Below are 27,270 nucleotides of genomic sequence, written 5' to 3'. Positions count from 1 at the left end.
CCGGGGTACAAACAACCGAACAGGTAAACGAAGTGCACCTATTGCAACGTAGTTTGGAAGGGCGGAACCCTCAAAAGTCACACGAAAAGAGTTTGTCCGATTGAGAACCCTTTTGTCATTTTTGTCATTTTGTGACACAGATTTCAGTCGATCGCATGCCAGAATCTTCACAGTTTTTAGTGAAGAGTTCTTGAAGCGACCGACACCATCGATAATCTCTTTTCGAGTCAAACCCTTTTCGGTTATTACGCCGTCTATTTCGACGTTGCAACAGGGCACGTATACGCGATACTCAATCGCAAAGAGGTCGCAGCGCGTGATTTCGTTCGCTTGGGTCCTGCATGAGACGACAACTCGTAGTTTGTCTGGCCCCATCCGTGTAATCTCGGTAACTGCAGAAAACTTCTGAGTAAGTTCCTTCGAGATACGAATGACATTGAGAGGTTTAGATTTTCGTCTAAAGTATACAATGAATGGGCCTTTGGAGCCTTCATGGTATTCTTTTGGACGAAAATCCTGTTTTTCGTCAATGTCCTCATCTTCGGAACTTCCAACTTCATATACAGAAGTTTCTTCCTCAACTTCTGCTTCATCTTCCTGCTCTTCAGGAGGAGGATCGGTATCGGAAATATTCAATGGCGTCGATGGGGGATCCTTCCCGCCCTCAGCCATATAAAAAAAAATCGGTCAACTGTTCGATATGAACAGAATATAATGATTCAAAATAAATAAATGAGTGAAAAAAAATATTTTTTTATAAGGTTATGATTTATTTTATGTCAAATAAAATGCTAAAATGAAAAAAAGTTCCAATAAAAATTCAACGGTATATAAGAAATAATGATCACCCCTAATGCCAACGTTTGCCGATTTGGTTAACACAAAGTTGAACAATGGTGTATATCGTGCACAGAAGGAAGAAGGAATGATAGGGAAACAAAAGAAAAATAAATTTCTACTTGCCGCGGCTGTATGGCGTGTGTGATGAATGTGTCTGATTTGGATCCTCAGCGCGCACCACTTTAAATTTCGCTACACTCGCAAGCGCAACCGATGAAAAAGCACACTATTATTCGATGTGAAAAAAACACCTTTGTTGGATCGATTAATAACTTGTCCGATCTGCTTGCGAGTTGTCGAACCAATGAATTCGATTCAATTCAACATGTATAACATGACATATATCGTTATACCGATTTTGCGTAATATACATTTGAAATAATTATTTCGTTACATTTTTCGTAGAGTGATCTCTCGATATAAAAAACAAAGATGTCAAAAAACAATGATACATTATTTATGATACATTATTTAATATCATACCATCAGTAAATTAAATAATGGGTTTTTGTATTTTGTATTTTATATTTTGTATTTTGAATTTCTTGCATCATTTATCATCTGAATTTAAATAATCGCCTTCAAAATAGGCCCCTTCTGAAGCAATACACTATTTCCAATAATTCAGTTAGCAAAACACTTTTCATAGCTATATTCAGGAATTGCCCTCAGTTTACACAGTGAATTCGTTTTTATGTCTTCAACGCTTTCAAACTGTTTTTCAAAACTATCTCGTCGTCAGTATTTATACGTTGGATAAACGTTGGATCTCAATTTGATCGGTCAAGTATGTCTTCAGCTACTTGATTGAGATGAATTTTTTGAAGAAAATTGAGCTTATTTGGCATTAGTCGTGTTGCGACTTTTCTCATGGCAAAAACAACATTGGGAGATATTTAATTCATTGACCAGCTCTCTCTCTCTCTCTCTCTCTCTCTCTCTCTCTCTCTCTTTGAAATACACCTTTATCTTTGCTGTCGTTATAAAAAAATGGGTGGGTTATATCTATGATATAACCGCAAAGTTGACGTGGGACTATCTTAGCTTAGCAATCATTTGTTTGTATTGATTAAAGTTTTGATTGAATGCAACAATTTCCGGATTCAATTAACTTCAATATATTTCCTTTGTGAGTAAAAAGATTGAAGAAATGCCATGTAAGGTCAATTTATGCATTGTGATAGATTATGTCCTTCTTTTTTTTTTTTTATATGAATCGTTTATTTTTACAGGCTCAGATACATTAGTTTAAAGGAGCCGAATTCTTAAATATATGTTTTAAAACTATACATAAATAATTTTCCTAACACTATGGTTAGTAAGGTGGAAAACCGATTACTCGCGGTTTACTCGAGTTTAGAGGGTGACATATTCTTTCAGGAAAGGGATGGGATATAAGGGAATTGTTACAATGTTGATGATCACACTCGATTCTTAAATCTATTCGTATATCTATTGTATATTTACATTTCAACTTATTTTGCTGTTTATACCAAGGGGGCCAATCGCTCGCAATGGATGAAAAGGAGGGTATAAGGACATAGGTACAATCACACACGAAGATCGATAGCTTTAAGGAAAACATATATTTGGGTCATGTAATCAAGGTCTAACCGAGCCAACACATCTCTCACCGGCATCATGGGCTGCCTTCCTCGGGCCCGAAGGGAGTTTTCTAAATTCTATCTGGCGACAAGATACACCTCGCACGACCAAACAACATGCTCGATGTCGTGATAACCTTGACCACAGACGCAGAGATTGTTGCTGGCAAGATTGAAACGAAAGAGAAGCGCATCTAACGAACAGTGATTGGACATGAGTCGGGAAAAGGTGCGAATAAAGTCCCGACTCAAGTCCAGACTTTTGAACCACGGTTTGAGGCTAACCTTAGGGATAATCGAGTGAAACCACCGGCCCAATTCATCTTCGTTCCATTTGCGTTGCCAGTTAGTGATGGTATTTTTACGGACTAAAGAATAAAATTCATTGAAGGCGATTTGACGCTGGTAAATGTCGCCTTCAATCGCACCTACCTTTGCTAATGAGTCAGCCCTCTCATTACCCGGAATTGAGCAATGAGAAGGGACCCAGACAAAGGTAATGACAGAACAGCGTCTGGATAAAGCACTCAAAATTTCTCGTATTCTCTCAAGGAAGTACGGCGAGTGCTTTTCCGGCCTCACTGAACGGATAGCTTCGACAGAGCTAAGACTATCCGTTACAATGTAATAGTGTTCAACAGGTCGTGAGGCGACGCTGTCCAGCGCCCAGTATATCGCTGCCAATTCAGCAATATACACTGAGCAAGGATTCTGAAGACTGTGGGAGGCGCTAAAAATTTCGTTGAACACTCCAAATCCTGTGGACTCATTCATAGAGGACCCATCAGTAAAGTACATATTATCACAATTGATACCCCCATACTTTGAATCGAAGATCGTTGGTGCGATCCTCGATCGTTGATAATCTGAATATCCATGGATATCTTGCTTCATGGACAGATCAAAATGCACAGAGGAATTGATGTAGTCAGGGAAACAAACACGGTTGGGAATATACGATGAAGGATCAACCTGCATGGAGATGAATTCATGATATGAACTCATGAATCCAGAGTGAAAATTTAGCTCGATCAGCTGCTCAAAATTTCCGATCACCAATGGGTTCATAACCTTACACCGGATGAGGAACCGAAGAGATAATAAATTGAAGCGATCTTTTAGTGGGAGTACGCCTGCCAAAACCTCGAGACTCATGGTATGCGTTGAGGGCATACATCCCAACGCAATACGGAGACAAAGATACTGAATTCGCTCGAGTTTAATGAGGTGTGTTTTGGCAGCTGATTGAAAACAGAAACTGACATACTCCATCACTGAGAGAATAGTTGGTCGATACAACATTATAAGATCTTCGGGATGGGCTCCCCACCAGGTGCCGGTAATTGTACGGAGAAAGTTTATTCTTTGTTGACATTTTTTACTCAGATACCTAATATGGGCCCCCCAAGTACATTTGGAGTCGAACCAGACCCCAAGATACTTGAATGACATAGCATGAGTGATCGGTTTACACAAAAGTTGAAGCTTTGGTTTTGCTGGCTTATGCTTCCTAGAAAAAACCACCATCTCTGTTTTCTCCGTGGAGAATTCGATCCCTAGCCCAATGGCCCAGGTTGAAAAATTGTTCAAAGTATCTTGTAAGGGTCCTTGCAGGTCGGATTCGTTTGATCCTACGACAGACACCACTCCATCATCTGCAAGTTGTCTTAGGCTGCAATTTTGTGTAAGGCAATTGTCGATGTCGCTTACATAGAAGTTGTACAAAAGGGGGCTTAAACATGAGCCCTGGGGGAGTCCCATGTAGGAGACTCGACTTACTGTCGAATCCCCGTGAGAAAAATTCAAATATTTCTCACAAAGCAAGTTATATAACATATTATTCAATAGAGGCGGCAGACCCCGAGAGTGTAATTTGTCCGACAAAACCTCTATTGAAACAGAATCAAAGGCCCCCTTTATGTCCAAGAATACTGAAGCCATTTGTTTTTTTTCGGCGTAAGCCATTTGAATTTCTGAAGAAAGCTACGCAAGACAATCATTCGTCCCCTTGCCCCTGCGGAACCCATATTGTGTATCTGAGAGTAGGCCATTCGTTTCAACCCATCGATCAAGGCGAAACAAGATCATTTTCTCCAACAATTTCCGTATACAAGACAGCATTGGGCATTGGGCTATTGGGCGGCACGAATTGAAGTCGGACGCGGGTTTTCCGGGATTTTGAATAGCTATAATTCGTACTAATCTCCAATCACCCGGAACAATATTATGCTCTAGAAACTTATTGAATAAATTCAACAAGCGATGTTTGGCCACATCGGGGAGGTTTTTCAACAAGTTGAACTTAATTCTATCCGATCCTAAAGCCGAATTGTTACTTGAAAGGAGAGCAAGAGAGAATTCTACCATCGAAAACTCGGAATCAAGATCGCACCTATCTTGTGGTATATCTCGAACAATTCTTTGCACGGGAGCGAAATCGGGACAAACCTTTCGCGCAAAATTAAAAATCCATCGATGTGAATGTTCCTCGCTTTCATTCGATGAAGAGCGATTTCTCATGTTTCGAGCCACTTTCCATAATTTTTTCATTGACGTTTCTCGTGACAAACCTCCCACGAAATTTCGCCAATAAGCACGTTTTTTCCCTTTGATCAAGTTTTTAAATTGATTTTCAAGGTCTAAATACGTTTGAAAATTGTCAATGGTTCCTCGTTTCCGAAAAGCTTTAAATGCATTCGATTTTTCTACATAAAGCTTTGAACATTGGCTATCCCACCATGGATTGGGAGGCCTTCGGTGAATGGTGGAACCTGGGATGGGTTTCGTTTGAGCGCGAACCGCGCTGTCATGAATCAAACGAGAAAGGAAGTTATACTCCTCCAATGGAGGTAAACCATCTCTGGAATTGATGGCTAGAGTAATCGCGTCCGCATATTTTTTCCAGTCAATGTGTCTTGTGAGGTCATATGCCATGTTTATAGATTCAGAAGAATTCGACCCAATGGTGATGGAAATTTTGATTGGCAAGTGATCACTACCGTTGGGGTCCTGGATTACATTCCACTTGCAATCTAACGATAGTGAATTCGAGCAAAGCGAGAGGTCAAGAGCACTTGGGTTAGCAGGAGGTTTAGGTACACGTGTTGTTTCCCCAGTGTTCAAAACGGTCATATTGAAGCTGTTACAAAGGTCATATATCAACAATGAACGATTGTCATCGTACGGTTCCCCCCAGGCAGTTCCATGAGAGTTGAAGTCTCCCAAGATCAATCGTGGCTCAGGAAGGAGTGAGCACATGTCAATAAGTTGCTTGCGGCTAACTGTAGCTCTCGGAGGCAAATACAAGCTGACAATACAGAGGTCTTTGCCTCTGATGTTTGCATGACAAGCAACAGCTTCGATCCCTCCAATAGGTGAAAGGTCAATTCGAAAAAATGAGTGGCACTTATTGATCCCCAATAGCACCCCTCCGTATCTGTCATCACGGTCCAAGCGTATAATATTAAAATCGTGGAAAGAGAGATCATCTCGCGAAGAAAGCCAAGTTTCGGACAGAGCAAAAACATCACAATTGAAGTTATGAATTAGAAATTTGAATGTATTCAATTTAGGGATTAGACTACGACAATTCCACTGTAAAACAGTGATATCTCCGACCTCTCTATTTGAATTAGACATCAAGAGAGATGATCATTGCAAGGAGGGGCCATGTTTGCATCAATTGCTGCAAAATTGTCTTTAGTACTGGAAGCATTGAGATGACAATGGTTCTGATGGAATCGGAAACATTAAAACACGTGAAGATTTGATCCACAAGGTCAGTCAACTTTATAAATCCCGATTGGGAAGTTGAGCTGGACGCAAAAAAAGGGACAGTTGGGGTTTTTGATGTCCCCTCGAGTGCTGGGTCGTTCAAAGGTGAACTATTCCCACGGAAGCCAGGAGGAACCTGATTTTGCTTGTCCACTGCACTCGATATTTTAGGCAAGCTAACATGGGGTACCACCGATGGGACTTGTCGTTGAACTTTGGGAGTGGACACATTTTTGCGCCGGGAATTCCCTTTGAAAATAAACGGTGTGCCCTCCTTAGCTGTATCCGCTTCCAATTCGTCAACTGGCAGTGAAGCAAAGACATTGTTTGTTGGTAATGGTTGTTATTGAGCCAGTGGGGAAGCGCCCTTTAAAATATCCGCGAAAGTGCGTTTCGAGCGTTCCTTCAAAGAGCGCTTTTGTTTATCCCAGCGACTCTTGTAAGTTGCACAAGCTGAGAGCACGTGTGGGGATCCCCCGCAATATGGACACTTATGCTCAGTCGCACTGCAGGATTTCCCCTCATGTTGCTCTCCGCAAGTGGCACAGCGCTCCTTGTTGGCGCAATAAGCTGCTGTATGACCAACTGACTTGCATTTGTTGCAAGTCATGGGCTTTGGCACGAAGAGTCGCACCGGCAGCCTCAATTTGTCCACCATAACGTAGTCAGGGAGGGCGGCACCAGCAACAGTGACTCGAAACGATTCGTACGGCGTAAATTTCTTTTCTACTCCTTCCTGGGTAACTTTTCCAAGTTGGCGACATTCCAAGATTTTGACTTCCATCGAAGGAAGCCTCTTGAACCTGCCAACTCCCATACTTTGTATAGTTTTGCACGTCAGTCCCGTTTCAGATATAACGCCCCCAATTTCTACGTTATGGGAGGGAATAAAAACTCGATATTCGAGGATGAAATGCTTATCAGCAACAATATCGTTCGCGTCCTTTCGGTTAGTCACGACAACTCGCAGCTTGTTCGGTCTTACTTTGCAAATTTCGGAAACAGAGGTGTAGTCTGAAATGTCCATGTCTAGACCCCCACCCACCTCCATTCTTAGAACGAACGATTATTAGCTTTACAATTTTTTTATCTCACTTGAAAAAAAAAAATTAAAAAAAACTTAAATAAAATAAAAATAATCACATAAATTTGTTGTTCCGATATGCGCTCTGTTACTCTATTAAGGGAGATACAAAAGTCACGCGCTACGGAGACAACACAATAGCAGAAGTTATTGTTGTACTCAACTGAGCGTCAACCACGTGTTGACGATGCCGTTATGGTTATTGATCCACTACTGACGCCGATCCAGACCACTGCAGAGGCGCTGCTTCCTCGGTTCTGGCTGCTTTGGGCACTTTGGGCACTAATTCACCACAGAACACACGAGAAAAAAAACCAACTCGTTGGGGAGAAGAGAAAAAAAAAACTTCGATAACAATGCTTGAGGAGTGATGAATAGCACATCCAGCTCCATCAAGTTGTTAGCGAGGAATGATTATGTCCTTCGTTACAAGTAAATTTAATGACAATCCTTTTACGTTTGGAATGATGCCTAGGACAAAATATGTGAACGGAAGAATTATCAAACGATTATTATTTATTTTTTTTTATTTTACATTTCCCTCTGAAGTTTGCATCTCTCAAATGTACGTACCCCTCGAACCGCGAATTTGCTTGATTTGATGGACTTCAGGCACTCAGTTTCGATTTTAACACCGTACGTCGAACGCATATTGTTAAATCTATAGGCGTTTTCGTAGGGAATGGTTATCAACATTTTGCCTAATCATCAAATGGTATGCGTAGAAATTCAGTGAGCAGAATATATGAAGGCGTATCCTTCAATGCAATCTTTAATAACCGAGCCAAAGCGTTGTGTTCGTACCCGCTCTTGTAATCCGTGTTAGGAAAACACATTTCGGAGTGCAAAAACATGCAGAAGTACCTCCGGCTTGCACGAATCAACAACTTCAACTTCTACTTTTTATACTTTAGATGCTTTAAACTTGAAAGTTCATTCGCCTCTAGTGTTTGCACGATTTTCCCAGGTTCCTAAGTTTAGAAGACCATGTTAGGGAAACATGCAGTCTGTGTTAGGCGAACACATTTCAGTGGGAACAAAAATGCCCCCGGCTTGCATGTATTTGCAATGCCGATTTCCCCAGACAGCTTGGTTTAGAAGTCTGTATTAGGTAAACACATTTCAGTCGGAACAAAAATGCCCCCGACTTACATGTATTTGCAATGCCAATTTCCCCACGCTTCATGAAGTCTGAAGTCTGTGTTAGGGAAACACATTTCAGACGGAACTAAAATACCCTCGACTTGCATGAATTTGCAATGCCAATATCTCCACGCTCCATAAATTTGAAGTCTGTGTTAGGTAAACACATTTCAGTCGGAACAAGAATGCCCCCGACTTACATGTATTTGCAATGCGGATTTCCCCCAGGTACCTTGGTTTAGAGATCTGTGTTGGGGAACGCATTTCGGTGAGGAGAAAAGTCCCCGTACTTTCATGTATTTGCAAGGCCGATTTCCCCAATGCTGCTTGATTTTGATGGCTGTGTTGGGGAAATCGTAAATCGGGCCAATCAAAACGAGGCAGTTATGGCATTTAGATATCGCCTAACATTTAACAGTCATTGAATTGTTTATCTCATGAAAATTAACATTTCATTAATTGCGATAGATGCGTAGAAATATTCCCTATCAATTGATGCAAAAGTCTTTCCGATCCAGTAAGAAATGTTCGGGTTATAAGCATTCGGAATATTTCATTTTCTCCTGCATGTTCTGTGTTTAGGTTTTCATTTTACCCCCATATATTCCGGTTAGACGTAGTCCCACGTCAAAACAAATGCTATTTCATGCGTTGAAAATCTAACAAGGCAGCTACTATAAAATGGTGGATCTCATATTTTCTTAAAACCCTATCAATATGGGTATCAAATTAAAGAGCTTGACCACAGTAGATCATAAAAAATCGAGTTTTTTCCCTCTTGGTGCATTCAAAAAAGGGCCATTTTCATGCATCTCCCGTATATGGCTATCAACTGAAAGATCTCCTCCTTTTCGATTATTTGGACTTAAATGTAGTACACACTCATACTTATGTTGCAATTCCATGCCAAACCGATAGAATGATTTTCAGATTATCATCAAAATTGGTAATTTTGTTCTTTATCTCAAAACATCAGACCTTTTTTTATTTTTTTATTAGGGTGCCCATTTCCAGTTTTGGGCGGTCCGAAATATATTTTATATAATATAAATTCATTACTTTTGAACCACTCACCCGATTTAGACGACCGACAAGTATGACATTTTTTTTAAAAAAGGTTAGTTTAATGACCTTAATTCAATTCTTAATTCAGTCTAAAGCGGTTCAGTAGTTCAAAAGTTATGAATTTTTTTTAAAAAAAAGTTAAAGTTAACTTTGCAAAATCATATCCCAAAAACGAAAAAATGGCATCTCTGATATCGAGGTATGTTATGTAAAAAAGCTTTCAATAACAAATATATAAAAATATAGCGTCCTCTAGTCCGAAGCCTTTAAGGCAAGACATTAAAAAATGAAACGGTTCAGTGGTGCAAAAGTTATGAAAAAAATGGAAATGGTCACCCTAACGAAAAAAAAAAAATTAAAAATACGGGTCTAATATTTTACGATAAGGAACAAAACTACCACTTTTCATGGAAATCTGAGAACCACTATATCGGTTTGGCATGGAATGGCTGTATAATTATGCATACTCCATAATAACAAAAAAACAATTTGGCCGCCACTACAAAATGGCTGTTTTCATATTCTCTCAAAAAAGGGATTTGTGTATCAAACGAATGGTCTTGACTTGGAGAACAAAATACATTAATAACAACATAAACCCAAAAAGATCGCTGCCAAAAAATGGTCAACTGTGTATTATTCACAACCCCCTCAATAATGGTATAATGGTATGAAATTATTTATCTAATGTTGAGTTGCCAGAAGAGAGATTGCTGATTTTTCCATTACAAATAGAATCCTTTTTTGACGTAGGACTACGTCTTTCATTTCTATACCGGGGTGTAAAACCAAAGTTTCGAGAACGAAAGCGTTACGCTGGAGACCGAGATTTTGAGCGTTAATAGCTCTTAAACAACTGAACGAAATGGTATGATAAACACTTCATTTGAAAGATAAAATGTCTACGCGTCATATACTTGTTACTTTTGACGTAGGACTACGTCTTTCATTTCTATACCGGGGTGTAAAACCAAAGTTTCGAGAACGAAAGCGTTACGCTGGAGACCGAGATTTTGAGCGTTAATAGCTCTTAAACAACTGAACGAAATGGTATGATAAACACTTCATTTGAAAGATAAAATGTCTACGCGTCATATACTTGTTACTTTTTCATCCAAAAACTTGTTTCAATAGTCTTAAAATTGCTTTCAAAACAGGCTATTGAAATCACCAATCGGTATATAAGCGAGCGCCACTCGTAAACCCACTCAGTTATGATTGAACAGCGATTGGAGCATGTTGTCGCTGTTGTTGTGAAGCTAATTTCGTTTATCATGAAAACGCTGATGAACGGTGTCACCAAGAGCCTCCCAGCAAACATTAAATCGTATAACTTTGCACATGATAAGTCACATATAATTTCGTATCAAATCACAATCGCATAAAATATCAATCAAAATATCGATCATATATATCTAAAATCGCATAAAATGCAAAAACACGATTTTCCATGTCATCGATGGATTGAGTGGTAACGTTGTCGTATCAAATCGCATATCAGTCCAAAAAGCATCGCATATCGTTATATACGGCTTTATATGCGTACAAAATATGGCATATACGTATATCGCCTCCACTTTTGTGTGTATATGCTAGTTATCTGCATCATATATCATACAAATGTGTCTTGGTTGTATGTATATCGCCTCCAATTATAGCTATTCATACGACTTAATGTTTGCTGGGCTGTTTGTGCACCTAAGGCCAAAAGGGAATCCATCAGGAGGAGAGTGATGCCACGGTTCCGCTTGAAACATCGGAGCAGCCGCCACACACACACACACATACACGCGCGGAATTCTCGTTGCTATCATCGTTGCTGAAAAATAATCTGCCAGTTCCCCTGGGAATTGAAAAATACATTCATGCGAAAGAGTTTATTTTAATGTTTTCTATCCATATAACACTGCAACCAAATACATTTGGTTTTGTTATTTTTCAATCAATCGCAATTAACAGGAAAGCTTCTGAATATTTTTTTCCCCATCAGTGGAAATTTTCGTATCCAATATTGGATGCATAACATGAAAAATGGAAAATGTTTCACATCGCGAAAATCAAGTCATTTTCGAGCGATTATTTGCTTTCTACTCATAAAATGCTGCGACCAAATACATTTCGTTTTGGATTTTTTCAACCAAGTGCGATCAACGTAAGACCACGTCTTTCGGCAATTTATTAGAGGTGCAATGAATCTTTAGGAATTCCCGCTCTACGCGCACTGGCAAACAATGTTTACTCAACAATTTCTCAAACGAGAAATGGGTGTTGTGAGAAAGGATTAGCGAACGCGAAAACGACAAACGGGAGAAAGATACGTTTGGAGGTTCTTCATTCTATCATTCAAATAATGTGATTCATACTACATCGTTTTGCCAGAAAGAGATTATTAATGTTCAAAGGAGGAATCGAGTCCTCCGAGGAAATTACCCAGCGCAAATTAGAGTCGACTATCGATTGCGGCATTCGTACACAAATAATTATATAATGCAGTTTCACCAAAGTGATTTCTTTGGATATATTTACTACATCATGTCATGTATTTCATATTCTTCATTAAGAAATCCATATCCATGGCACCTATCGGTAACGAATTATTATCGAAACCACGATTTTCGCTAAATGCTCCTTTCAGTTCGGCCTGTAAAAAACTTTTCTGTACTCTAATCCATCAAATTTGGAGCCCTGAAAAGGGCCGTTGTCTATATGCTAAGCTAATATAGCACGCTCTCCTCGGATACGATGGGCCAGCTAGATGTCCTTGGGCATGATGTGACGCGTTTTGCATGGATAGCACACAAATTGGTATCTTCGAATAAGCCTCCTGCAGCGTCATAGCCGCGGAACTTTGGAAGCGCAAGTCGGTTTTGAAGTCCTGAGCAATTCCACGATCCAAATGCTGCAAAGGTAGCTGCGGATCAACAATTCGGTTGACTTCTGATAGCGATGAATTTCACGCAAAGTTCCCGGTCGATAGCGATGTGGCTTCTCCACCTATCCTGCTACTGGTGCGCTTATCCGAGCTGACTTCGTGTGCCTTACCACCGAATGACTAACGAGCTGTCTGCGAAAGACTAACGAGCTCGAGTCCTCACGGTGCGAGAGTAGAGTAAGAAATGAACGAAAGCAAAGGAAGCGTCATTTTATAAACCATAAAAGTATAGAATCTAAATCCCACCCTTATTATATTCGTGAGTATACAGTAAGCTTATATAATAAAGAGGGTGGGGTTTACATTCGATTCTTTTATGTTTTATAAAATGACACTTCCCTTGCGTTCATTTCTTACTCTACTCTCGCACCGTGAGGACTCGTTTCATCGGGACTAAGCAGACAGCTAGTTAGTCCTTCGGTGGTAAGGCACCACGAAAGCAGCTCGGATAAGCGCACCAGCCGCAGGAAGCGTGAAGAAGCCACATCGCTATCGACCGGGAACTTCGCATGAAATTCGTCGCTATCAGAAGTCGACCGAATTGCTGATCCGCATGCTACCTTTGCAGCATTTGGTTCGTGGAATTGCTCAGGACTTCAAAACCGACTTGCGCTTCCAAAGTTCCGCGGTTATGACGCTGCAGGAGGCTTATTCGAAGATACCAATTTGTGTGCTATCCATGCAAAACGCGTCACATCATGCCCAAGGACATCCAGCTGGCCCATCGTATCCGAGGAGAGCGTGCTATATTAGCTTAGCATATAATCAACAGCCCTTTTCAGGGCTCCAAATTTGATGGATTAGAGTTCAGAAAAGTTTTTTACAGGCCGAACTGAAAGGAGCATTTAGCGAAAATCGTGGTGTCGATGATAATTCGATACCGATAGGTGCCATGGATATGGATTTCATAATGAAGAATATGAAATACATGACATGATGTAGTGAATATATCCCCATATCGAAGAAATCACTTTGATGAAACTGTTTACCGTTTGTCGTTTTTAAGTGTTGGGAAAGGGCATTATTTTTGCTGAGTAAATTCCAAGAAAAAATCCATTCCTTCTTTAAGCGTGATTCATTCTGCTTCGGATCAACGGAACAGTGATAATCATTTCATACAAAAGATAAAATGTCCAAGAGTTATATGATTGCTATTTATTTAATCGGGATAATTGTTTCAATAGCTTAATGATAGCTTCGAAAACAGGTTATAAAATAACGCTTCCTTTGCTTTCGTTCATTTCTTACTCTACTCTCGCACCGTGACGACTCGTTTGTTTGGGACCAAGCAGATAGCAGGTTAGTCTTTCAGTGGTAAGGCACACGAAAGCAGCTCGGATAAGCGCACCAGCCGCAGGATAGGTGAAGAAGCCACATCGCTATCGACCGGGAACTTTGCGTGAAATTCATCGCTATCGGAAGTCGACCGAATTGCTGATCCGCAAGCTACCTTTGCAGCTTTTGGATCGTGGAATTGCTCAGGACATCAAAACCGACTCGCGCTTCCAAAGTTCCGCGGTTATGACGCTGTAGGAGGCTTATTCGAAGATACCAATTTGAGTGCTATCCACGTAAAACGCGTGACATCATGCCCAAGGACATTCAGCTGGCCCGTCGAATCCAAGGAGAGGGTGCTATATTAGCTTAGCATATAATCAACGGCCCTTTTCAGGGCTCCAAATTTGATGGATTAGAGTTCAGAAAAGTTTTTTGCAGGCCAAACTGAAACGAGAATTTTCGTTTGGATGCCATACAGCATCGAGAAAATTCCGGAAAGATCTAATCGTTGCTGAAAAATAATCTGCCAGTTCCCTGGGAATTGAAGAATACATCCATGCGAAAGAGTTTATTTTAATGTTTTCTAATTATATGGCGAACACAGCGACCAAATACATTTGATTTCGTAATTTTTCAATCAAGTGTAATTAGCTGGAAAGCTTCTGAAGATTATTCTTTCCCATCAGTAGGATATTTTCGTATCCAATAATGGATGCATAACATGAAAAACGGAAAATGTTTCGTATCGCCAAAATTATATAATTTTTAATCGATTATTGCTCAGTCGCCGGAATTTTCATACTCAGAGAGTTCATTCTCCTCTAGTTTGCCTTCCAAATTGCCATCGTAAACCACACCTTCTCTCGATTCAATCACGCACGAAAAGCATACTGAAATGATATTCTGGTGGTGAAACCCATTCATTTTTCGTGAGGCGTCGTGCACAAATTACGTAACGCGATAAGGGGGGAGGGGTTAGATGTTGCGTTACTTTCTGTTTATTAGAGATAGGAAATTGCGTTACGAAAGGGGGGGGAGGTTCAAAATCCGGATTTTTGCGTTACGTAATTTGTGCACGACGCCTGAGGACATCGACAAGACAACATCGTTACTGAACGAGCTGAACGGCGAGGGATCGAGGTATTCATTACCTGGCTTGACCTGACCTGAAATGCAATCAGTTTGTTTTAACTGTGAGGGAGCACAGAAAAGCCGATCGATCAGAAGGAGAAGAGAAGGTGACCAAGAGAGTATCAGCATCGAAATACGGTTCCTCGGGAAGACATAGAAGCAGCCGCCACACACACACAAATACACGCGCGCAACTCTTTTCGTTTGCTGGTTATCGAGAGGAAACCTGGAAAGAAATGATCGTTGCTGAAAAATAATCTGCCAGTTCCCCTTGGAATTGAAAATTACATTCAAGCGAGTTTATTTTAATGTTTTCTATCCATATAATACTGCGACCACATACATTTGGTTTTGTGAATTGTCAATCAAGTGCAGTTAACAGGAAAGCTTCTGAAGATTATTCTTCAGAACAAGGTTTTTTGTATCCAATATTGGATGCATAAAACCTTGAGTCTTCAAAGTAACACTCTCGTTTTTGAAGTCACTCAAATATTTATTTATTCATTCATTCAGGATGGACTTAGATTCAACTTCAAACAAATGATCTCTAAATCAACGATAGTCCTACGTCACCCTTGCGGTTATACCATAGATATAACCCACTTCCTGTTTTTTGTATATAAATAAACTTTCAAGTTTACGAATATTCTGCGAGGAAATTGTTATCTTGGTGTGTGTGTGTAGATGTAGTGGACAAAAATATCGGGAAGAAATAAAAATGGTTTTTTTCTGTTTTTCAAAGATTTGGTGGATTAACATAATTTTTTGCCAATTAATTCAATGGAATATATCCAATTAACCCTATCAACTAGCTTTCATTTAATTTCTATGACGTTCCTGTATGCCCTTTCAATGCAGATATAAGAAGAAGTTTTGAACACTTTTTTGAAATCGATGTAAAAAAATTTAAATAATGCTTTTTTTCACAAATGTAACAAACTATATTTGCATAGAATTTATTGGAGTTTTCAAAATTTCCTTCCGATTTGCGAGGCGATCATTGATTATTGAACAATCAATCATCAAAGTCGAAGTGGAAATTTTTCATTCAAACAAAGCTTACAAAATATTGATCAAAGAATGAAATGTACAATTGTTCCGGTTCCAATTAAAAAATTTCAAATCATTTTATTTTAACTTTCATTGTAAAAATATATTTTGAAAATTAAAATTCATTTTTTTCAAAAACATTTTTTTTTTTGACGTAGGACTACGTCTTTCATTTCTGTACCGGGGTGTAAGTTCAAAGTTTCGAAAACGAAAGAGTGACGCTGGAGTGCAAGGTTTTGCACGTTAATATCTCTTTACCGGCTGAATGGATCTGTATAATAATCAATTCATCCGAAAGATAAAATGTCAACGAGTTATGTGATTGTCACTTATTGGTCCAAAAAATCGTTTCAATGGCTTAAAAATTGTTTTGAAAGCAAGATTTTGAAATCATCATTGCTCATTGTTGATGATTGGTGATTGCAATGTGTTCCCGAACACGGACGCAAAATCTAGGCACCCGGAGATACCATCACAGCGAATACATGCAAGCTGCGACTTCTTTTGCTCGCTTGCATTAGTGTTTCGGAAACCACAGCGGACACATGCAAGGCGTGAGTACTTTTACTCGCACCAGTTTCTGTTCTGCTTTCGCATGGAACAGTCATGAAAAATTGTTCCAAGCGAACGAATATTCGCATTTACGCATTCGACTTGGTGTTCCCGTGATGCAATCCAATTGACGAATTTACGCAAAGCTGAATCAGTTCATGCGACACCTACATTAGAGTTCAGAACCACAAAAGTGATGATATTTGTTTATTCTACGCACTGAAAAGCAAGATTCGATCGTGATTATTCATTTTATTATTTCATTATTTGTTTATTTAGATTTATTTCAACCATTAAATGTCTTCAGTATATGGTAAGAAAGTTAGGGCTTTGTATATTTACGATGATTTCAACACGTGATTGGACCAAAGTCATTGATAATCTTCGGAAATTTTGAGTTTGATGATGCATACAGGTTATGAATACTGTGGATAATGGTGATGAAATCGATATCATATTAAGTTGGATTATATCATTGATAATTTAAGGGCCGATACAAAAGGGATTTGCAGTATTTTTAGCGCAACACATGCTACTCATCGTTTATCTAGTTGAAAAAAATTGAAGTTACAACACTTATGCCAAGCCATTCTTCAAAATATACATACCACATTGTAAAATGGCGATTTTCTAACCTTTTTAGCGTAGAAAGAATACATGAAACCGGGAAATTTGAAGATAAATTCTGATTTTTCCAAAAAATTTGAACAACCAAAAAAACAAAACATCATCATTTTACTCGCTGCGCCATCTGGTTGTAAATCTAACTTAAATTCGTCAATAACATCAGTTTTTGTTCTGCTTTCGCATGGAGCTATCATGAAAAATTGCCACATCACGATAAAAAAAGAAATTAATTTTATGCTTATATAAACTTTATTTTATTTTAAGTTTATATAAACTTTATTTTAGTTTTCACCGTGAAGTGGCGCCCTCAGTTTCTATTTTGCGCATGGAGTGATCATGAAAAATCTCATGTTATTCTCACGATAGCAAAAATGAATCATGTATCAAACATCTTCAGTTGCTTTTACAAGGCCACTCAAATTCCATCGGTTCTTTTCGGGATCACCAACAAGTTCGAAAGAGTTGAATTCTATGTTAATAACAATTCCATACTTATACTCATCCAACCACACACTAACAAGAAAAACTTTCAGCAATCTTCCAAAATATTCATTCATTCATTCATTTAGAATTGACTCAGAAGCAATTTCAAATAAATGATTGCCGATCCAACGGTAGTCCTACGTCTACCTTGCGGTTATATCACAGATATAACCCACTTCTTGTTTTTTTCTTAAAAACAGTTATATGAATGAATAGCCAACAACATCGGAAGAACAGCACTGCTACAGGGTAAAAATTCTTCTAATAACAATGTTTATGCGAAAAGGAATTTTGAGCATCCCGAGAAAACGTGATCCACAACAACCAAGCGATATTGTTTTCCTCTTTTCCCACACAGTATCGCTTGGTTTGTTTCACTCGAGCAACAATTACTCAGAGAGACCAATTCTCTCTAGCGATAACGTTTTTTGATGTTGCTTTGATCGATGTTTCTGATAAAACAGCTGATTGTATGAAGAGGAGAGATAAATGTACCGTCGTAAAAAAAATACACGTTTTTGGAAAATAAATGGAGTTCGCGTTTAGTCCGTTCAATGTTTAATGATTAAGTTATGTGTTATGTGTTATAAGTATCCGAAAATTTAAATTAGTATCCGAAAATTTAAATACGGTTGCGCGCGAACATTTGGTCCTTCGAACCGGATCGTTTAGAATCAGTTTTTCGGATACTTCGTTTAAATTCATTTGCGTAAAGTGTGTTACGAACAATAGCGCACAATTGAACTTACTTGACAATTGGTGAAATAAAGACAATTCTGTTCGCCTTCGAAGTTGAATCGAATTCAAAATACGCGGATTGAGGTCACGGAGTATACAGATTAACCAGAGTTTATTTGATTCGGATCACCAACTGTTATGTAAATTGTGGAGTTCATAACTGAAGCTGAAAAAGAGCGAAACTCCCAACCAGTGAAATTGGAATAAAACAACGCCATCACTTGTGCACCATTGTGGAGTGCAGCTACAATCACCATTGCGCACTGGAAGCTGGGTTGCTGCACTACTGGATGAAGGATTTGACCAGGGAAGTACTGCTCATTCTGTAAGCTTGGTGCATGTGGCTTAGAAATAATAAAGGAATACGACTAAAATAAATAAATAAAAGTGCATGCGAGTTTCATTTAATTTGGCTTGGCCTGAGTTTTTTTTTGTCTGGTTGTGTTTCAAAATCTGCTGGATTTTGTGGTTGTTATATTTTTATCCTCATTGCAATCACATTCTGCCTTCTGTCACATCGAGATTCGCGTATCGTGGAACGTAGAGTAAACCAATTTGAAGTAATAGAAATCAGTGAGTGTTATCAGTGGAATAAATACTTACGAAACTATCGAAATGAGCAAGGAATTGAGAGCACTCACAAAGCGGGAACGGCAGATGCTGAATAGCTTGGACGTCGTGCAGCAATTTTTAGAGGATTTTGAATGGGACAGGGATGAGTGCCAGGTTGAAGTTCGGTTGCAGCTGTTGCAGGAGGAGTACAAAGAATTTCTCGAAGTTCGCAACAAAATTGAAATTATCATGGAAGATGCGGATTCTGAGAAATTTGCTGCGGGAGATGAAGATGAAAAAGAGGAAGCAGATCAACTTCGAGAAAAGGCCAATTTTGACGTAATGCGGCAGTTTCAGAATCGGTTTTGTGTGCTGAAGGCACAACTTTTGAAGCTAAAACCTGTCAGTACAGCAGTTTCGAAATGCGACAGAGATCAATCTAATTATGGACAGCAGACAGCAGCATTTTCTCGAGTTAAACTTCCGGAGATTTCCCTTCCCCACTTCAGCGGTAATATAAAGGATTGGGTTACGTTTCGCGATACCTTTTATAGTCTGATCCATAACAACTCGCAGTTGACGGAAATGGACAAATTCACGTACCTGAAGTCGTCACTCACAGGAGAAGCTCTCCAGGAGGTAAACGGCATCGAGTTGTCTGCGGCCAACTACGATGTAGCTTGGAAGACTCTGGAATCCAGATACGAAAACCGAAAACTCATCGTGAAGGATCATCTGGATGCACTCTTCTCACTTGAACCTCTGAAGAAAGAATCTTACGATGGTTTGAATCATCTTATCTGCGAGTTTGAGAAGAATTTGCAAATGTTGGAGAAAATAGGTGAGATCGTTTCCGGTTGGAGTACATTGTTAGTCCACATGTTATGTTTAAGGTTGGATACCACGACTCTACGTAATTGGGAGACTCACCACAACAGTAAAGAAGTCCCTACGTACGAGAAACTTCTGGCATATCTCCGTAACCATTGCTCAGTTTTGCAGTCAGTTGCTTCTGCCAAACCTTCAAATTTTGATCAGCGTCAACCCAGAGTAGCAGTGTGTCACACTACATTGAAGACCCCGGCCAGATGTCCCTTTTGTACCGATCCCTGGCATTCACCTTTCCAGTGTCCAACATTCCATTCAATGAGTTTACCAGAACGAAACGATGCTGTATCTCGCTACCGGCTATGTAAGAATTGCCTTCGTCCCGGACATGTCTTCAAAGATTGCGATCGAGGAACCTGTCATCACTGTTTTCAAAAACATCATTCGATGCTGCATGTTGGACAGATTAAACACTCCGTTCCACAGCCGCAATCCACATTCGCGATGTTGAATCCTCCATCGCAACAACCACAGTCCACGCAACACAACTCACTCCAACAGACACACACTCAGCCACAAAACACACACACAGCCAACTCGCATAGCACACAACGCTCACAGTTCAGCACAGATCATGCCACCACAAGCCAGAATTATGTAGCAGTCCCTGCCACACCAACACCCGATATCCTTCTGTCAACCGCACTCGTTCGTATGAGAGACAACTCTGGAAATTCACTGCTGGCTCGAGCATTGTTGGACTCGTGTTCGCAGCACTGCCTTATGACAAGAGCTTTTTCGAAAAGGCTTAACTTTGATGAAACTTCAGCATATCTGTGCGTGCAGGGGATTGGGTCGTCTCGTAATATTTCAACAAAAGCAGTTAAGGCAGCAGTTTGTCCAAGATCACAAATAATTTCACCATTTGAAGAGGAGATGCAGTTCCACGTGTTGCCAGAATTGACGGTGCCGTTGCCGACGACGAGTTTCAATCCGTCCACTTGGACCCTTCCTGACGTGAAAGTTCTGGCAGATCCGCAGTTCTATGAGAGCAGTCCAGTAGACGTTATCATTGGTGCAGAACACTATATGGATCTGCTAACCGATGGCAGACAAAAGGTAACCGACGATGGACCTACGCTACAAAACACGGTATTTGGTTGGATCCTATCAGGAAGGATTCCACGCAGCTCCTCCAGAATGACCCAGTCAATCACGTTTGTGTGCTCCACGGCAGAGATTGAACAGCAGCTCACAAGGTTCTGGGAACTAGAAACCTGTAACACTACATCCAACAACTCCATCGAAGAAACAATCTGCGAAGAAATATTTGATAAGACGACAGTCAGAGATTCATCAGGAAGGTTCATCGTTACACTACCGAAGAAAGAATTCGCAATTGAACGTCTTGGCGAATCGAAAAGGATAGCAATTAATCGGTTCAGAGGATTGGAACGACGCTTCTCTGCAAATCCAGAACTGAAGCAGATGTATACTGATTCAATCCATGAATATCTACACCTTGGACATATGCAAATCGTTACGGACAGATCTGAAAAGGGAACATACTATCTGCCACACCACGCTGTTTTAAAACCAGAAAGCACTACAACAAAACTTCGAGTTGTGTTCGACGCTTCGTGCAAAACAACGACCGGAGTATCTCTGAATGATGTCCTTCTAGTTGGCCCTGTTGTACAGGATGATTTAATCAGCCTAACTTTGCGCTTTCGGTTGTATCAATATGCTCTTATTGCGGACATCGCCAAAATGTACCGCATGATTCGAGTTCAACCAAACGATAGACATCTGCAGAGAATCTTGTGGAGGGACTCCTCCGACCAGCCCATCAGCTCATTCGAATTGACGACCGTTACGTACGGAACAGCATCCGCACCATATCTGGCGACCAAGTGCCTGCAGAAGTTAGCAGACTATGGTCAGCAAACTCATTCGCTCGCAGCATCCGTCATCAGAAATAACTTTTATGTAGACGACCTGCTATTGAGTATAGGTAGTATTGATCAAGGCAGAGAACTCATACGTGAAATCATCGAATTGATGGAATCAGCCGGTTTCTCTTTACGGAAATGGAATTCGAATTCCCGAAAACTCCTATTGGATGTACCAGAAACCCTGAGAGATGATCGCACCATTCTAGAGCTAGATTCGTCCAGCGCTCCAATCAAAACCTTGGGTTTGGCTTGGGAACCAAGTACAGATAATTTCCGATTCCATAGTCCTAAGTGGAGCATGGCAGCAGATATTACAAAAAGGGTTGTGTTATCAGATGTCTCCAGAATATTTGACCCCTTAGGCTTGGTTGGTCCGGTGGTGGTGAAAGCGAAGATTTTTATGCAAGAGCTCTGGAAATACGAATGCAGTTGGGATGAGCCTCTCACTGATAGTCTTCAACAACAATGGCAAGAATTTCGGAGAAATCTTGTAGACTTGGATGGCATGTCCATTCCTCGTTGGGTCGGAGTCACCGCAACTGTGAAGTCCATACAACTTCACGGATTCTGTGATGCATCAGAGAAGGCATATGGGGCATGTATATTTGTAAGAACCGTCGAGGACAACGATACTGTTTCAACACACCTCTTGATTTCAAAATCACGGGTAGCCCCTCTGGAAAATCTCAAAAGAAAAAATCGTCGGCAGTCCATTCCTCGACTTGAGTTATCTTCAGCACTGCTTCTTTCACATTTGCACGAGAAAGTGATGGCCAGCATCCACATCGAAGTCAAGTCATATTTCTGGACGGATTCGATGATCGTAAAATGTTGGCTTACTTCAGCACCATCCAGGTGGAAGGAATTCGTTGCGAATCGAGTCTCCGAAATACAGCACCTGACGAGTGAAGGAGTTTGGAATCATGTAATGGGAGTTGAAAACCCTGCTGATATTATTTCCCGGGGCATGACTCCAGCGCAGCTACAATATCAATCCAGTTGGAGGCATGGGCCTGTTTGGTTACAGCTGGACGAATCGAATTGGCCCCAACCCATCCCAATCCAGGAGGAAGAATTAGACAAGTCAATTATGGAAGAGAAAAAAGTCATCACAGTAGTTCTACATGCAATCAACCCAAGTGAGATATTCGGCTTACGATCATCATTATCAGATTTAATTCGACTGACAGCACTCATCCGCCGCTTTCGCTTCAACTCACAAGCTGCTAACCGGAATCGTCGCAAGCATGGATTCATCACCGCTGAAGAACGCGACGAAGCACTGAAAATTTTAGTTCGTCTGTCCCAGAAAGAAGCATTTCCACAGGAGTTTGCTGACTTATCCAAGGGTGAACAGGTTCAGGAGTCCTCTAGAATAAGTTCACTTCATCCGCAGATAACAGACGGCACTATTTGTGTTGGTGGCCGGTTACAGCATGCGCTGTTGTCAACAACTCGGAAGCATCCATTCATATTGCACCATCGACACCCGCTAACAAGAGCAATTGTATCATATTACCACCGTAAGCTGTTTCATGCAGGTCAACAACTCTTGATTTCCACTGTCCGTGAACGGTTCTGGCCGACAAACGCTCGAAACCTGGCCAGAAAGGTTATTCATGAATGTGTTCCATGTTTTCGCAACAGACCCAGAACACACGATCAACTGATGGCAGATCTTCCACCGGAAAGAGTCACTCCTTGCATACCATTTCAGCGAGTTGGAGTCGACTACTGCGGGCCGTTTTGGATTGCGTTTCCACATCGCCGAGCTCGTCCAACGAAATGTTTTGTAGCTGTGTACGTGTGCTTGGTTACAAAGGCAGTGCACTTGGAGCTGGTCGCTGACTTAACAACACAGGCTTTCTTGGCATCACTGAAACGCTTTTCATCACGCCGTGGCAAGCCCAGTCTGGTAATGTGCGATAATGCCACGAACTTTGTTGGAGCCAGACGAGAATTGGACGAGCTATGTACGTTGTTTAACAACCAACAATTCCAACGGACTATTTCTGCAGAAGCAGCGGAAAGCAATATTGATTTTCGGTTCATACCCGCACGTTCCCCAAACTTTGGAGGACTTTGGGAGTCAGCAGTTAAGTCCTTCAAAACATTATTTAAGCGGACCATTGGCACCCACACCTTGCTGTATGATGAGATACAGACTGTTTTAACACAAATCGAAGCTGTGCTAAACTCGCGACCACTGACTCCGGTGAGCAACGATCCGAACGACTACGAAGCGCTAACACCGGGTCATTTCTTGATCCAACGACCTTTAACTGCGATTCCTGAACCTGATTTGGACGACATACCTGTGAATAGATTGTCTGCTTGGCAACGGACGCAATATTTTATGCAATGCTTGTGGAAGAAATGGTCGGCACAGTATCTCTCGAATCTACAGAACCGCACTAAATGGACGAAAGAACGCGATAATTTGACTGCTGGTACTATGGTGCTGTTGAAAGATGAAAATTTACCACCATTGAAGTGGCAACTTGGGCGGGTAGTGGAGTTGCATCCCGGATCTGATGGTAATATTCGTGTTGTTACCGTACGCACAAGGGAAGGAATATATAGGCGTGCAATATCCAAAGTCTGTATCTTGCCCATCCGTGATAACATTAATGCATCATCAGAGGAGAACTAGGACTCCTCCAACGGCGGGGGTCGAGAGGCCCCCGCACACCAGTTAATCGCATTTTGTATTAAATGGACATCGTTTGTTTTGACTTCACCAGAACTGAGCTTAAATCAGAGTCGAGGTAACCCGTTTTGTTCTTGGTGGTGGAAAGTAATTGCATGCAGTGTGAGGGTGTAGCAGTTGCGCTGGTTACCGAACCAGTTATGTTTGGTGTGGTCCACACCTATACAGCCGTATCGGCTGTCTCAGACGAACCTCAGTTAATCACAGTTTTACGTTTGGTATTTTCGAGGCACACTTGACATCAGCGAGGCCTGATCCTAACTGGGGAATACCGACGTAATGTAGACGTCATTCTGTCTGCAGAAGGAACACCAACGCCAGGAGGCGCGGGCGGAGGCCATCCGGCCTCCGTTTCAGGGAAGTCCTTTTTTGTAACATCATTTCGGTTTAAAAAAGCACCCTCTCATTTTATTCATAGCACCACCGCAAGCGACGAACGGTATCAGGCACGACCAGTCAACACAAAAAGCAAGCACCAGCAAAACAATGAACAGGACAACTGCGACTGCGGAGATAACGTTCCAAATCGTCAACAGAAATTACAGTTACTTTCAACAACAATCTCATCATTTACTAGCATCAGAAACAACCGCAGACAAAGTGTATCAGGCGCATCATCAACGTGTCAACTCCCATCAGCAGAATATAAACACGAACTAAGAACTTGGCAGCAACAACAACAGCAAATGAAACGAAAGAAGGATCACAACAAAACTCACACATATTGTAGAGCACAATCGGCGAATCTAGGTCAAGTTCATAGTACCGTTACCCTCACCAGACGTAAATAGTAGCACCAACAATGACCAGATGATGTAAACAAACCGGGATGTACCGTTACCACGGAGAGCGCTGCCTATTTCCGAAGTGTGTGCCAGACAACCTCTGTTCTCATCGGTTTCGTAGTAGCTAGAATAGGACAGAAGCAATTGAAATGCAAGATATTTCAAGGCGGCCGGCATGTTTATGCGAAAAGGAATTTTGAGCATCCCGAGAAAACGTGATCCACAACAACCAAGCGATATTGTTTTCCTCTTTTCCCACACAGTATCGCTTGGTTTGTTTCACTCGAGCAACAATTACTCAGAGAGACCAATTCTCTCTAGCGATAACGTTTTTTGATGTTGCTTTGATCGATGTTTCTGATAAAACAGCTGATTGTATGAAGAGGAGAGATAAATGTACCGTCGTAAAAAAAATACACGTTTTTGGAAAATAAATGGAGTTCGCGTTTAGTCCGTTCAATGTTTAATGATTAAGTTATGTGTTATGTGTTATGAAGTATCCGAAAATTTAAATACGGTTGCGCGCGAACAAACAACTTTTTTTTGGTTTTCTTTGAAAAATTACTGTTTATGTTTTTGACGTAGGACTACGTCTAACCGGAAGATATAGGGGGTGAAATGGAAATCTAGGCACTGAACAAGTAGGAAAAAATGCAAGATTTGGAACGCTTATAACTCGAGCATTTCTCAATAGATCGCAATGGTTTTGGCATCAATTGATAGGAAATATATCTACGCATCTATCATAATGAATAACATTTCATTTTTCTTGAGATAAATAATTGAATAATTGTGAAATATCAAGCATTGTCCAAATGCACTATGTGCCTATTTTTGATTGGTCCATTTTGTGCTCCTCAAATCGTACCGACCAAAACGGGCAACCAGAGCAGCAGCGAAATAGAATGAAGCACCATTGGAAAGGAAAAAGAAAAAAATGAACGATACATTGGTCGCTGTCTCACACATGCGTAATTCTCGAGCCAGCCAGTCAGCTTAAAAATCCCCGCTCCGCTGCCGTAACGATCATTCTCATTCAAACCGTACACCACATCGGTTCGCATCAAAACACTTCAACAAACCAACCCAAGCAGCCATGTCTGGACATGGCAAAGGAGGAAAAGTGAAGGGAAAGGCAAAATCCCGCTCGAACCGTGTTGATCTGGAGTTCCCCGCAAGGGTAGCTAGGCCGAGCGCGTTAGTACCAGTGCACCAGTCCACCTAGCCGGCGTTATATAGTTTCGGCCGTCGAAGTGATCGAGTTGGCTGGTAAAGCTGCTCGCGACGATAAGAAAACCCGCATTCAGAACAGAACACATTCGGTTCGGTGGACATCAAGACAACAACAGGCAGTTGCAGCGAGTGGCAAACGCAATCGCAAAACGGCAGCTGGTAGCAGAAGAAAAAAGTTTGTTCTTTGGTGGCAAATCCAGAATAAGGCGGCATCGAGGGCGTTCGAAATACTAAGTACTAAGTTTTCTAAAATTCCATAAAACACGGCGCTTATCAGGGCCATTAAACCTTTCAAAAAAGAGTACGAAATACAATTCAATGCTTTCTAAAATAATATCCAAAATAATAATAAAACACAAATTGATTTTTTTCATAATTTGTTTGCCAGTATATGATGAGTATGTGAATTTGGCAGTTGTTCTGAGCTTATTTATGGTTGGGGACTTTCCCGGTTATTCAATATTCATTAATTTTTAAATTGCTTCTAGATTTACATTTAGCTCGACATTCAGCTAATTGGACGGACCTGTAATGCGACATATTTAGTTGGAAATTTTTGTAAACATAAAGTTCGAGGTCCAAATTATGACCCCACATTGAAAGTCGACACTGTACCACTGTCATCGCAAATGTTCAATTACAGGTTAAAATCGCCTCCAATGCAACACTGAGTGGTGTTTCGGCACGTCGCATTAAATGTAATTTACTGTACAACATGTCACAAGCTGGATGGGAAGAAATTTTCCAACTGTGAAAGCTGTGGCGAGTGGCAAACGCAATCGCTAAACAGGAAGGTTTAGCCGAACAAGATGGGGATATCGAGTGATAACAAAACAATAAACTCTTTAGATTAAAGATAATTTTGTGATTCTGAAAAGGACCCTTTTTAGCCTGCATGTGAATCCA

General features: G+C 40.7%; 2 protein-coding genes across 4 annotated transcripts in view; both read left to right on the top strand.

Annotated features, from left to right (window-relative positions):
- The window catches only part of LOC129779566 (adenylate cyclase type 6), a 497,443-nt gene that overhangs the window by 438,912 nt on the left and 31,261 nt on the right, over positions 1-27,270 (top strand). The gene's annotated exons all lie outside the window — the stretch shown is intronic.
- On the top strand, positions 18,185-25,544 carry LOC129779565 (uncharacterized). Its single transcript, XM_055787121.1, has 2 exons — positions 18,185-22,775; positions 22,860-25,544. Exons 1-2 carry the CDS (start codon positions 18,917-18,919, stop codon positions 24,287-24,289), a joined length of 5,289 nt encoding a protein of 1,762 aa, XP_055643096.1. The 5' UTR covers positions 18,185-18,916; the 3' UTR covers positions 24,290-25,544.

This window comes from Toxorhynchites rutilus, chromosome 3 (assembly GCF_029784135.1).
Source record: "Toxorhynchites rutilus septentrionalis strain SRP chromosome 3, ASM2978413v1, whole genome shotgun sequence".
Classification (NCBI taxonomy): domain Eukaryota; kingdom Metazoa; phylum Arthropoda; class Insecta; order Diptera; family Culicidae; genus Toxorhynchites; species Toxorhynchites rutilus.
The sequence above is the reverse complement of the archived record's forward strand: the minus strand, read 5'-3'. Positions and strand labels throughout refer to the sequence as shown.

Excerpts from the sequence above, each read along its gene's own strand:
- LOC129779565 (XM_055787121.1), top strand. The coding sequence starts at position 18,917 with ATGAGCAAGGAATTGAGAGCACTCACAAAGCGGGAACGGCAGATGCTG. Across the intron at positions 22,776-22,859 it reads TCTACATGCAATCAACCCAA|CTGCTAACCGGAATCGTCGC; the intron begins GTGAGATATTCG and ends TCAACTCACAAG.